The sequence below is a fragment of the Musca autumnalis genome, unplaced genomic scaffold (genome assembly GCF_047663935.1).
Source record: "Musca autumnalis isolate F117 unplaced genomic scaffold, ASM4766393v1 scaffold_3, whole genome shotgun sequence".
NCBI lineage: Eukaryota > Metazoa > Arthropoda > Insecta > Diptera > Muscidae > Musca > Musca autumnalis.
In genome coordinates this window covers 207,853,603-207,868,327 of record NW_027411866.1, presented here as the reverse complement: position 1 = coordinate 207,868,327, position 14,725 = coordinate 207,853,603, and the positions used below count along the sequence as shown (strand labels likewise).

The window sequence follows — 14,725 nt, the reverse complement described above, 5'->3', positions numbered from 1 at the left end:
GCGAAAGTTACAGGCTGTTTTTGTTGACTTTGCCTGTGAGAATCGTATATGTTTTTTACAAAAATACAACACCAGTACCACGTGGGGAATTTTGTTCTAAAAATGAAAACGCGTTTCTAAGATCGATTCGATGAAAAAAGTTTCCGCGCCGACTGTAATTACTAGAACCCTTTTGATATTTTTTCTACTTATAATTTTAAATTTGCTTTGTTTGAATAAATATTCATAGAAAAAAATAAATTTCTCACAGGCAAAGTCATTAAAAACTGTCTGTAACTTTCGCGAATTTGTTGCAAATGACACCATATTCTCTTGTCCAATAGGTACAATAAATATAAACATAAAATTCACGAGTTTATAAAGAAAAAACAAAAATTGCAATAGTGTCAAAAAATCCTAAAATGCTCCGAAATGGCGCGATTTGAGAACAAATTGGTCCAGAACGCTTTGGTAATGATTTTAAATTAGATTACAAAAAATAAAAAATTTAGTTAAAATCAAATATGTTGTCATAACAGCTAAAATTAAAAAATGCATTACTGAACTTCAATGCATTTGGTGCGGAAACTTTTTTCGCGATAGAGGAAAAATTACACCTTATTTCATAATAGTTTTTCATGCTCTTCACGGCTATGTGGTGGTATTTTTGATATTTGCAAAAAAGTGCAAAAAGTTATATCCCTAATATACACTTTGATACGATGAAAATGTGCCTCATCGAAATAATGGTTTTAGACCCCAAGTATGTTTGGACGAAATGTGTTTCAGACAATTTGGAGTCGATCTAGCCATGTCCGTCCGTCTGTCTGTCCTGCTGGCTGGAGCGCACGATAACTCTCGAACGGATGAACCGATTCGGTTAAAATTTTGGCTTTCGTAATATTTTGCCCAAACTTAGTTTAAGTTCGAAGATGAGCTACATCGGTCCACTCCTTCCGGTACCTCCCCCACAAAAGTTCGAACATGCTCGGAAAGTTTGTGCGCACGATATTTCTTGAAGGGAGTGACCGATTTGGTCCATACTTTGTATAGTGTAAACTTTCTACCAGAGTAATATCAGGTGCCAATATGGTCTCAACAGGTCCACTCCTTCGGATACCTCCCACACAAAATTTCGGAAAAATTCAGTTTGGGGCCATCTTTCGAATCGCTTTGATTTTTGTTTTAGCAACTTGTATTCACTGCCCTCCATACGACGGTACAAGTTTCATCAGGGGCAAGTCCATACTTCCTGAGAAAATAGCATGAAAGTTGCAAAAAACCACTATGACACCGTGTGAGGTGGTTGCAGCGCAAGATAACTCTCGAACGTATCTGCCGATTCGGTCCAAAATATGGCCTTAGTAATATTTTGTCCAAACATAGTTTAAGTTTGAAGATAAGCTATATCGGTCCACTCCTTAAGGTACCTCCCCCACAAAAGTTCAAAAATGTTCGGAAAAATTGTTCGTACGGTAACTCTTGAAGGGAGTGGCCGAATTGGTCTATACTTTCCACATCCTAATATATCTACCAGATATAGATCAGGTTCAAATCCTAATCAACATTTTTGTCTGTTCAAACGCCCAAAATTTTTAAAACCCCCTAAATACATACGTATTTTGGGAAAAAATTGTTTCGATATACACAGGCTGAGGGTATATCTCTGTCGGCAAAGCCGACTGATACTTTTTTACTTGTTACTAGTACAATTGTCTACAGAAAAAAAGTAGTAACACAGGGACACTTAGTTCTTTGCTCGCTGCAGGGAATATATAACGTGTTGCAATCATACATACGCACATACATACATATATTTCCATAACGTCCGCGAAGGAACAAGGGAGATTTCTCAATTATTATAAATAAATTTCGAGGAAAACTAGTGCCCAGGGGAAGTGTTGTAGGGTATCACAAAGTCGGTCCCGTCCTATCTTACTTGTATTTCTTCTTCTGTTGTCCAGATACGGCTGATACGTTTTTGCACTTTTGTTAAGAACTATTTTTGTTCTTTAGACCAATGTAAAATATAAACAGTTTGTGATTGTTAATATATTTCAAGCTCGGTTAGCAGACTTTCAAACACCTCTCTTATATCTACAAGCATGTCTAAGACCTAGCTAGTGATTCTTTTCCACACAAATCCTTACGAAATAATTTCTTTAGCCTCTTACGACATACTTTGTTGGTCGTTGTTTTTTCCTTAAATTTCGTTTCGTCTTCACTCTGTGAAATAATCTGCTTAAGAAACTTAATACCCATCACTTCTTTATTTCGAAACCACAGTAGTTATTTTTTTTTTTGCTGTTTTCTCTTACCCTTCTTCCTCTTGTTTTTTTTTTCCTTCCGGTCGAGATGATATGTGAGCATGTAATGGGAAGCTTTAATCTCTATGAAAGTGCGTTTGCCAAAAAATTGCAATCGGAGCATCCAATCAGAGACACCACCCGCACCTCAACTCATAACAAACTTCGATGTTCGTAAAATGTATGCACACACATATATACCTACATAGTAAAGGGTGTTTTTTTAAGCTAGATAGAACTTTAAATTGTAAAAAGTAACACAAAAAATTAAATTTTGATGAAACTTTTTTTTTATTTGTTTCAGTATACTCTGACAAATCATCATGAATAGACTCACGCTTGAACAACGCTACGAAATTATCCAAATTTACTTTGAAAATCTGTCGTCGATTCGCGCAACTTATAGACGACTTCGTCATTTGTATGGCGTACATAATCGTCCATCTGAACAAGCCATTCGTCGATCTGTGGATAGATTTAATAAGCAAAATTGCCGCATATGGAGTGAGATCAATCCACAAGAGACCCTACAGACTCCATTACACCCAGAAAAATGCACCGTATGGTGCGGTTTTCACGCTGGTGGCATCATCGGACCTTATTTCTTCAAAAATGAGGCCGGAGCTCGCGTTACGGTCAATGGAGATCGTTACCGCACCATGATCAATGATTTTTTGTTTGAAAATATGGATGACATTGATCCGGAGGAGATGTGGTTTCAACAGGATGGCGCTACGTGCCATACGGCGAACGCAACCATCGACTTATTGAAATCAAAATTTGGCGATAAGTTGATTTCGAGAAGTGGACCTGTCAATTGGCCTCCAAGGTCGTGCGATTTGACACCACTCGATTATTTCCTGTGGGGCTACGTGAAGTCACTGGTTTATACTGATAAACCAGCAACAATTGATGCCTTGGAGGCCAGCATTGTTCGTGTTATTCGTGACATACGGCCAGCAGTGCTCGAAAAAGTGGCCAAAAATTGGACGTCCAGAATGCACTTCGTCAAGAGCAGCCGCGGTGCCCATATGCCCAAAATCATTTTCAAATGTTAATGTCACGTATTGATCTTTCGAATAAAAAAATGTTGATTACAATTTAATTTTTTGTGTTATTTTTTACAATTTCAAGTTCTATCGAGCTTAAAAAAACACCCTTTAGTTTACTCACAGCCGGTAGTACACATGAGTATGTGAATGTATACGTGTTTATCGGATATTTGTGGTTATTTGAGTTTAGGTGGAGTATTCTTCATTCATTTCACTTCATTTTTTTTCCTTCTTCTTCCTTGCTATAATTCCAATGGATTTTTAGGGTTATGTGCAGTAGTGAATTGGCACAGTACACAGGCTACACTTTAATGTGTCTAACATGTGTTTGAGTTTAACACGTAGCAAAGTCACGTGAGTGGTGTTTAACCACAATATGGTAAAACTATAATAAAAGTATTCAACCATAATCCCACACAAGCAAACATGCCATCATACAAATTCATATATACGAGAATGTATGTAAATATGTTTAGATTTAGATATATTAGCTTGCTGTTTTAGTGGAACTATGGTACTTAAACTTAAGGGAGTTATTTGTCTGAAAGCAATGTTTTCAATTACTTTCCATAAAGTTAACATATGTTTAATTAACAATTATGCAAGCATCAGTCGGCTTTTCCATTAGAAATATACCTCTGCCTATGACAGTAAAAGATTAGTCTTATTAACATTTCAACGGATGACGTAGGGGATGAAAGATACCAAGGAACGGTCCTGACCGGCTTTAACATGGCAAAGTCCAGGATTTATCTTGGTCCCTCTTTCATCCTGTGTAGTGAGCTAACATGTGCCGCGCGTTCACCCATAAGAACGTTAAAATCTTGGGTTTGGGCGCAGGATTAGAAACCCTCCCTTAGAAAAAGCAGCCTACTATAAAAAAACAAAAGAAAAGAAAATCAAATCCCTCTAAAGTTGACGACCCCCGCAAACGTTTTAAGGACCATGATCTACGAATCTGCGCCTGGAATGTTCGCACTCCTTATAGAGAAGGTGCAGTTTACGCATTGGCAGATGTACGTGAAAAGCACAAGGCCAACATTACTGCCATTCAGGAAATACGATGGATTGGGAAAGGCGTCACACCAACACTTAAAGGTGACGCACTGTATTATAGCTGCCACGACATAAAGCATGAGTTTGGTTGCGGATTTGTATTTGGTCGGAGGTTAAAACACCTAGTCTACAGCTTCACACCAGTAAATGGAAGAATTGCTACAATTCGAACAAAAGCAACATTCTTCAAAATCAGCTTTATTTGCGCTCATGCTCCCACTGAAGACAAGGACAAACAGACCAAAGATATATTTTATGAGCGCTTTAAAGAAACATATGACCGTTGTCCTGCCCATAACATTAAAATTATTCTTGACGATTTTAATGCCAAAATTGGAAAGGAGAATATCTTTGGCCCAACAGTCGGGAAATTCAGTCTCCACAGTGAAACATCTGACAGTGGTATGAGGCTGATAGACTTCGCAGCGGCAAAAAACATGGTAGTTAGCAGCACCAGATTTCAAAATCTCGACATCCATAAGGCACCTGGTTGTCTCCAGGTCAGAAAACAAGAAATCAAATTGATCACATTGTGATAGATGGAAGACATTCATCGAGTGTATTGGGTGTGCGTTCGTTCGGAGGAGCAAACATAGACTCGGACCACTACATTGTTGCAGCAAAGGTACGCACCCGGTTAAACGTAGCAAACAAAGTAGGAACAGACACAACACGAAAGTTAGACATCGGTAAGCTGCAATCACAACAGATAGCCACAGCATATTCCACTCAACTAGCCCAATTGCTTAATCAAAGCACTCCTCATCCCGCTCTATGGCAAAGTATTGGTCACTCCCTGCAAACAGCCGCAAAATCCATATTTGGATACCAGAGACCTCCACCAAGGAATCCATGGTATGATCAGGAGAGCCGTGCTGCTACCGAATATAAAAATGTGGCATATAGGGCTACAATCCGTAGCAACGAGAGAGATATCGGGAGAAAAGGAGAGAGAGGAGAAACGTCTTTTCCGCGGGAAAAAGAGAGAGATGGAAAAGCGGGAGTGTGAAAAAATCGAGAGGTACAGGAACCAGAATGAAGTCTGAAAATTCTACCAAGGTAATCTGGTAACTGATACAGTGCTAAGGATATGGAAAAAGCATTTTTCCAAACTGTTGGTATCCAATAGCAGCGAAGACGACGAAGATACCACAGACCCAATCCCAGAAGATGGTATTGAATGTACGAGTATACCGCCCAGCCAAGATGAAGTGAAGACAGCAAAAGATCGGCTGAAGAATAATAAGGCAGCAGGAGCCGATGGCTTACCAGCCGAGCTGTTCAAAACCGGAGGCGACACGCCGATAAGGTGTATTCATCAGCTAGTTAACACCATCTGGCAGGAAGAACGAGTACCCGACGATTGGAACCTGAGCATACTGTGCCCTGTCCACAGGAAGGGAGATAAGACTGTATGCTCTAACTATAGGGGCATAAGTCTACTCCCTATTACCTACAAGATCGTGTCAGGGATATTGTGCGAACGACTAAAGCCTATGGTCAACGAGATAATTGGACCATACCAATGCGGCTTTAGACATGGCAATTCCACCATTGACCAGATATTTACCCTGCGGAGAATCCTGGAGAAGACCCAAGAGATGCCGATCGACACCTACCACCTTTTTGTCGATTATGAAGCAGCCTTCGACAGCCAGCTGCGTTCAAAAGTATTCCAAGCCATGTCTGAATTTGGTATCCCCGCAAAACTCACCCGGCTTAGTAAAATGACTTTAAGTGACACGAGGTTCTCAGTTAAAACAGGAAAGAACATCTGTATTTTGAAGGGACTATTTTGTCCTTCAATGAGGTTTTAGATGTCTTTTATCAAGGCAGTGTCACCAAGATAAAATTATAGGTTTAACGCAAGCACATAAACTTGGTTAAGACGGAGAGGAAATGATTGTAACACGATAAGTAGTTTTCACTTTCTCATTTCTTTATTGAAAAGTTTGTTCTTAAATACTAAATTATTGCTAACTTGCACATTTACATTGAATATCTTGACCTAGTAAAATGGTTTAATAATTATTACAAAAATAACTATTGTGGTTCATTAGCCTACAACCATTCTACGACATTGTTGTTGACTTTTTAGTTAATAACAATAAATCTGCGTTTGCAGTTTTTAACTAGAACGTTTCGTTTATCGCAATGACATAATGAATGAGTTATGACGATATGAACAAAAGCATGAACGCATACATTTATTATTTTGTTTATTTATTATTTAGACATAGTAATGCAAAAAGTCTTTAAGACCAACGTTTGTTTTTAAGCATAAATATATTTTCGATGATGTGAATGTCTGAACAGGCTCCCCGCCGTTGAGCCATGCTCAACTGAAATTTGATATGCTGGTACAACATATATTAGTTTACATTAAAAAGAATGCAACGAACAAAATGTATATATATATTTTTTTTAATTTCATTTTCTTATGAATATTATGATACGGAAACAACAAATTCTGATGACGCGACATTTTGACGAACTGCTGCTATGGGAGGTTGTTGACTTGGCTTCATTTTAATGGATTGTTTTCTCCTGTAGACTGCTGTGACAACGATTCCAATTGCAAGAATGAGGGCAGCGTAAGCTACTGTTGCATGATGTCTTTTGATGTTGTCAAGTTCCAGTGGCAGGTCATTTAGAACTTGTTGATGTAGTTGATTTTGAATTTCAGATATATTCTTGATGTGGTCAATGTAATTTTTGAAATGTATCTTACTATACTGCGGTTTGTCTGGATAACTGATTTCTGTAACGTTGGCGGTGGCTGTGTATGACGAGTGAAGGGATGATGAATATGTTGGATGTCCCTGAATGAACATTGACTTGTATTTTAGGGTACAGTCTGGACTTATTTTAATGAGACCGGTGCCCTGCAATATTACTCGGGAGTGTTCCTGATTGCATACAGTGGTTACTTGAGTTTGATGTGACATTGTATACATCCACTGGTTGCTGTGTTTTAGTTGTGTCATCGACATGTCGTCTATAAATGGGTCCACGGTACAACTGGGACGAGTGGTATTATTAAGAAGTGAAATTTCGCATAGGCACTTGGCTGCGTCCGCATTGAATTTAGACTGCATATTTGGACATAAACTTCATCTTCTGTTAGTGGTGTGCATCGTGTCCATTCTTGTTCATTTAATGTATAATATTCATCTCTGTGGGGGGTTATAGCGATGAGGTCGCTACATGGCCTAATGATCATCATGGTGCTATTGACGAGTGCTGGAATTGGATGTAGCTTAAGCAGTTCCAAAGATCCTGGGTCACATAGAGGAATTGTTATATAGAAAATGATATGATTCTCTGTGATTCCTCCCTTTACATTCATAATTTTGTAGAGCTGCAGGAGATTATCTTGACGGACGGGTAGCTGCAATGCTGGTGGAAGATGATTTCTGACTTGTATGAGCTCTGATTGAAGTTGTAGTGGTGATAGTAACATTGGGCTGATTTCCCCATGATGCGAATCGGACAAAGTTGTTATTATTGCTGTTTGTATTCGGTGTAGCCTTACTAATATCAATGACAATTGAGAAGATAGTGACACCATACTTTGGAACAGGTTAAATTGGTGACTGTCTTGTTCGTTTTCGTGTAGCCGTTTTTCAATGTTGTTCAATTGACGATCAAGGCTGTCGAAGTCTTCTTTTAGTTGTAGTTCATCTTGTTTAAAAATGTTGAGGGTTGAGTTAATAACTGAGGTTTGGTTTCTTAAGAGCTGTTTCATGTGGTTTTCATCTTCTTTGATTAAGGTGATAGTGTCTGACATTTGTTCCGCGTAATTTGAGTCCAAAACTCCAAAAAGTGAGTTAGCAATGTTTCCAACAATATTTACAGCACCACGTTTGCTTCTTTTGTTTTTTAGCAAAAGGTTTCCGTCCTTGAGGTCTGAGAAACCGAGCTCAAGGGTATGTAGAATGTTCAGACACGGTGTCCTTTGGGATATGAGGGTACATAACTTCTGGAGTGCCGAAGTGCCATTTGTAAATGTGTCCATCTCTCGCCAGTATGGTTGTAGTTCATAGTACGTTATAAGTTTCCAGTCTGATCTTGAGATACGTGTGGTGCCAATTCCTTCAAAGTGTATTCCAATGTTGGGTTCAAACTTGGTTACCTCTATTTTGTTTGCACAAATTAAGGGAAGTGCACATAGAGCTACGATCATCGTTAGCATGATGCTAGAGCTTGAAGTTGTTCGTTTCCTTTTGCTTGGACGTTCGTCTGTTGATGTTGAGGATGATTGCGTCTCCAGCTCTACCTCATTGGTCGGGTTTGGTGATAGTTGCACGGTCGGCAAGTCTTTGCAGGTATTGTCTTCTTCGAGTCGCGGAAGTGGTGCTAAATATTGGATAGCTCTTTTAAAAACTCCGGATGCGGTTTTTACGTCAGCAACTCTCACTAAATTGTCGTTTCCTTTGTATGTTTTGATAACACGACCTAAGGGCCACTTCATGACCGGAACATTGTCTTCTTTTATAATGACAATGGCTCCTGGTTGTAGATTCTTCGACTGCTCTTTCCACTTACTGCGATATTGCAGTTCGTTTAGATAGTCTCGTGACCACCTGCTCCAAAATTCGTGCTTAAGTCGAGAAACCAGATTCCACCTTGTCGCTAGGCTTAAGGTTGGTTGCTTTGCTTGCGAGTCCACTTGTGCAGTGAGTGGTTCTCCAATCAAAAAGTGTCCTGGAGTGAGTGCACCTATATCATTGGGATCATTTGACATCGGAGAAATAGGCCTCGAGTTTAATATGGCTTCAATTTCAATGACCAAAGTCTCGAGTTCTTCATAAGTCAAGGATGCATTCCCCATGCTTCTGATTAGAAGATGTTTTGCTGACTTGACAGCGGCTTCCCAGAGGCCACCGAAGTGTGGCGCTCTTGGCGGAATGAAATGAAACTGAATGCCCTTGTTGTTGCAAGTATTTGAAATGGCTTCTTGGGCATTTGTTGTATGTATGATGGTTGACAGTTCAGGTAGCTTGTTTTTTGCTCCTACGAAGTTCGTTGCGTTGTCGCAGTATAGGTTTTGGCAGTGCCCACGTCGTCCGATGAATCTTTTAAGAGCACCTATGAATGCCTCTGTTGTGAGATCACTCACTAGTTCCAAGTGTACTGCCTTCGTCGAGAAGCAACAAAATACTGCAATGTATGCCTTGTGTGGCCGTTTTCCGCGAAGTTTGTAATGTACTGTTATTGGGCCACAAAAATCTACCCCAGTATTAATGAAGGCTCTGGCTGGTGTGACATGCGTGGAAGGCAAGTTTCCCATAACTTGATTAAAAAATGCTGGTTTAGCTCTGCTACAAATTGTACAGCGATGAACCGTAGCTCGAGCCATAATCTTCCCTTTTAGTGGCCAAAACCGTTGTCGTACGATTCCCAGCAATGTTTGTGCGCCACAATGTTTATTTTCTTTGTGGACCATTTCAAATATTAATTTTGAAATTGGGTCATTGTAGGGAATAAGAAGTTGATGCTTGGAGTCGAATGACAAAGACGATGCTTCAAGACGACCCCCAACCCGAATTAGGCCGTCATTGTCCAAGAATGGTGACAGGTTACTCAGTTTACTTGTTCCACGCACCTCTTGATACTTCTTCAGTTGTTGAATTTCTTCCTTAAAGTCCGACTCTTGTATGTGCCTGATGATATGCCTTAAAGCCGTGTCTAGCTCGACCGTTGTAAGTGATCCTTGGGCCTGTCGAAGGGTATTTTTGCATCTGCTCTGAGTAATGAAACGCAAAACGTATGCTATGATTCGTTGTAGACGGATGAACGAGTTGTTGTGATTTATGTTGTACATAAAGTTGGTTGGTGTCACTGAAGTGACGAGTGCCTCTGGTACCTTCCTCTTTCTCTCGAGATTGGTCGAAATTGCAAGATTTGAATTGAATTTTTCTGGCAATGTTGTATCCTTTCCGTGTAAAAACAAGGGACCACAGAACCAAAGAGTACAATCTTTAAGGGCTGTCGGCGATATGCCGCGAGATAGTACATCGGCTGGATTGCACTTTGAGCTGACATGACGCCACTGTTCTGCCTGAGTGATTTCTTGTATGATTGCAATTCTATTGGCCACAAATGTATTGAATGCTGCGGATGATGAGTTTATCCAGGCCAGCACGATTTCTGAGTCAGTCCAAAACCAGGTTGGACACGTCAATTGAAGATCGATTTTGATTTTTGAAGCTAGCTGGGCTCCAAGTACTGCTGCGCAAAGCTCCAACCGTGGTATGGTTTGCCTTTTGAGTGGGGCAACGCGAGACTTCGAACATAGGAGACGTGTCATGATTGTTCCATCTTTAAAGGTTGATCGCATATAAGCCGCTGCGCCGTACGCCTTTTCTGACGCGTCTGTGAAGATGTGTAGTTGCCTTGATTCTGGCACTCTCCCTTTAAAGATGTGTCTATATATCTGAAGATTTTTTAGAGCGTTTAAGTCCGATCGAAACGTGGTCCATTTAGAGTGTAAGGATTCTGGTAACGATTGGTCCCAGTCTAATTTTAACTCCCACAATTCTTGTATGAATATTTTGGCCGTAACTGTGACTGGAGACAGTACCCCTAATGGATCAAAAAGTCTGGCAAGATCTGAAGTCACTGTACGTTTAGTGACTCTCCTGACGGGATCAATATTGACTTTTACACAGAAGGTGTCATCTTTTGGAAGCCATGTTAACCCTAATGTTTTAACGGTGTCAGCCTTTGAGCTCTCGAAATCTAAATTTACTTCTTGATCTCCTTCTGAAATGTCTTTAAGCAATTGAGGGTTATTAGCACACCACTTGCGTAAGTTGAACCCGCTGTCTTTCATAACTTGAATGAGTTGCTGCTGCAAATTTACTGCGGTTATTAAACTGTCGGCTCCGCCCAGGCCATCGTCGACGTAAAAGTTCTCTTGCAGAAATTGCGAGGCGAGTGGGTAGCGGATTGCGTTCTCCTTGGCCATTCGTTGCAGGCATTTTGTTGCCAGATATGGGGCGGCTCTTGTGCCATATGTGACTGTGTTGAGTTGGTAGTAGGTTATAGGCTGAGTGACATCCTTTCTCCAAATTATTAGTTGAAACTGGCGGTCCTCAGGAGAGATTAAGACCTGCCTGTACATTTTCTCGACATCAGTTGTAAAAACGTACTTGGGTAGCCTAAATCTCAGTAGTATAGAGAACAGATCGCTCTGAACCGTAGGTCCTGCGTACATAAGATCATTTAGCGAATGCATTGACGAAGTTTTGGCCGAAGCGTCGAATACTACACGGAGCTTTGTTGTTGTGCTTTCAGGTCGTTGTACGCAATGATGTGGGATAAAGTAGTGTGGTGAGCGAATAGCATCTGTCGATATTTTTGTCATGTGTCCTAGGTTTTCATATTCTTCCATGAATTTGACATATTGTTGTTTCAACTCAGGATCCTTCTGCAACCGGCGTTCGAGGGAAAAGAATCGATTGATTGCGATCCCATGAGAATCTCCTAAGGCGTCGGGGTTTTGATGAAATGGTATTCGAACTACTAATCGATTTTTGTTGTCCTTGGTGGTGTGCTGCTCAAAGTGATTTTCGCATTGTCTTTCTTCGAGGGACATTGGTTTGCTGGTTGTCTTGATTTCTTCCAATTCCCATAGTCGGGCGATAGAGGCGTCAAGCGATTCATCCGTCGTACATATTCCGCATGTAAGGTTCCTGGGCTGTTCCTCTTGAATTTTTCCTGAGATTACCCATCCAAACACAGTGTTTTGCATTGTAGGGAGATTCTTGGCTAATTTTATTTGTCCAATCGACAATAGTTCGTGATAATGTTCTGCACCTAGCAATATATCAATTTTATCAGGACGGTTGAAGGCTGGATCAGCTAGCGTCAGATTCTTTGGAATCGACCAATCTTCAATGTTAATGAATTGTGATGGCTGTGGTGATAGGATACGAGGCAAAACAAACGCTTCAAGTCGAGTCGAATAATTGTTGATTCGAGACTTTAGAGCTACATTTACTCGATGGTTTGTTCTAGTGTTGGTTGCACCGATCCCGTTGATATTGATTGTTGATTTTTGCATTGAAATGCCAAGTCGCTTTACTAAACGTTCTGTGATGAAATTGACTTGGGAACCCGAATCGAGCAAAGCGCGACACTCCACTTCTGCTTCATCCACCTTTATTTTTACTACAGCAGTGCTGAGTACCACGTACGAGCTGATTTGTTCTTTATTAGCAGCAGCTAGCGCCGTGGCTTCCTGATTATTGCACGACTCAGTATTTACGGAGGCTACTCCACCGGCAGGCTTTGTACCAGTTCCAGCTGATAAAGTCGTACGACTATCTTGTTTGTTCGTAGACCCTTGCTTGCGTTCTAGATGCAACAATGTGTTGTGTTTCTTGTTGCATTTCGTGCAACATCGTGTTGTACATTGCTTCGATGAATGGCCCGCCTTTAAACAGTTCACACATCGTTTTTGCTTTTGAGTGAAGTTTAGTCGTTCTGGCGGTGTCATTTTGAGAAAGCTCTGGCAGTGATATAGCTTATGGGTGCCATTTTTACACAGAGTACACATGTTGTCTCCTTGGTTTGCCGATGCCACTGTAGCACACGATTTAGGTGACGTTTTTTCCTTTTGACCCATCGCCTCCATTGACTGGAATCGAGTCTCCAGAAATTCTAGGAATTGGCTAACTTGCTGCAACTCCCTTGGGTTGACAATAGACCTTTCATACTGGCTGTAAGTACTTCGGTCTAGTTTCCTCGACAGTAGATGAAGTAACATTGGACTCCAAGAGGACGTGTCGACTCCAACGTTCTTAAGCGCATGTAAGCACTCTTGAGTGACGTCATGTAGCTGCTTAATGGACGCGGCAGATGACCCGGTCGATGGTTGATCAACCAGTTGATGTATAAGCGATGCTACCAGCACTCGCTTATTGTTGTATCGATCTTGCAGCATTTTCCATGCCGCGTCATAATTTTCGGCAGTAGCTGATATATGACTAATCAGATTTTCTGCTTCACCCGTTAGATTTGCCTTCAGATACCACATCTTTTGTACTGTGGGTATGCGTTGGTTGTTTACCAACTGTGTAAAAAGATCACTGAATGCCGGCCATTTTAAATAATCCCCATTAAACTTTGGGATTGTTACCTTCGGTAGCGGAATTACACTGTGTGTTGACAAGTTACTCCCCAGTTGAGGTGCGTTTCTTACATTATCAGAGCATTTGTCCTTCAGGACCGCCAGCCGAATTAGGTTATGCTGCACCGAATCTTCTAGGCTATCGTAACTATCTTGATCTAGCCCGATTTTGGAAGGGTCCTTGATCTGCTGCCAAATTTCGTCGAATAAATCTGTGATTTGGCCCCACAGCTTTTTTATCGTATCTTCTTTGATTGTATAAAATGGAATTGATTGTCCGGCTTCGATACTGTCCAAGCTCTGCAAATGGCGCTTAAGAGCAGCCATTCTGGCTTTTATCCTTCGGGCCAGCCCCTCAACTTGGGTTGCTGCATATACCTCTATCTGGCCCGAAGTTTGGCCTTCTGAACTAATTTCTTGGGCTTTTTTCGATGGACCTGGCTTGCTCTTCACTTTGTCTAATTCCGCCGCGATGTAGTCCATTGTTGAATTGAATTTTTCTCCAATGTTCTTATGTAAATTCTCCGCTATATATGGGTCATCCTCTGGCAAAGACGGATCATTGCGGATCTGGTTCTCCGCCTTCTCAAACGTCTGCCAGAGCGCCGTTAGCTCGTTACGCTTGCTTAAATAGAACTCCTCCGTCCTTCTGTCGTGCGGCGCCTTCTTAATTGTCGACACGAATTTGTCGAAATTGCTGGCCCTTACTCCCTGCAGAGCTATAAGGTCTTGTACCGTTGTCATTGCTATATCTCCAAACCACCTGTGAGGTTGTTGCTAGATATGTAGCTTTATGAGTTTTCGAACGTTGTAACCGAAGTTGAATCAGCAAGGATCTGGTTCGTATCTGAGGTTCTGTGTATACTCAGAAAGGATATGCGTTGTATGCGGGATCGTCTTTAGAATCAGGATATGTGGGATCGTATGTAGAATCAGGATATGCGCTGACCGTATGTAGAATCAGGATATGCGCTGATCGTATGTAGAATCAGGATATGCGGGATCGATTGTAGAATCAGGATATGCGCTGACCGTATGTAGAATCAGGATATGCGCTGGTCGTATGTAGAATCAGGATATGCGGGATCGATTGTAGAATCAGGATATGCGCTGACCGTATGTAGAATCAGGATATGCGCTGATCGTATGTAGAATCAGGATATGCGGGATCGTATGGCGAATCAGAAAACGCG

General features: G+C 41.0%; 1 protein-coding gene across 1 annotated transcript; it reads right to left on the bottom strand.

The window, feature by feature from the left end:
- Nucleotides 1-6,840: 6,840 nt before the first annotated feature.
- On the bottom strand, nt 6,841-14,276 carry LOC141398415 (uncharacterized). The gene is made up of 2 exons (XM_073975699.1): nt 9,910-14,276; nt 6,841-7,414 (listed from the first exon to the last, which is right to left on the bottom strand). Exons 1-2 carry the CDS (start codon nt 14,274-14,276, stop codon nt 6,841-6,843), a joined length of 4,941 nt encoding a protein of 1,646 aa, XP_073831800.1.
- Between the last annotated feature and the right edge of the window lie 449 nt (nt 14,277-14,725).

What these genes read in the sequence shown, in the direction of transcription:
- LOC141398415 (XM_073975699.1), bottom strand. Translation starts at nt 14,276, where the DNA reads ATGACAACGGTACAAGACCTTATAGCTCTGCAGGGAGTAAGGGCCAGC. An exon ending in CGTCTTGAAGCATCGTCTTT is followed by an intron (nt 7,415 to 9,909) that starts GTCATTCGACTC and finishes CACTCGTCCCAG; the next exon opens with TTGTACCGTGGACCCATTTA.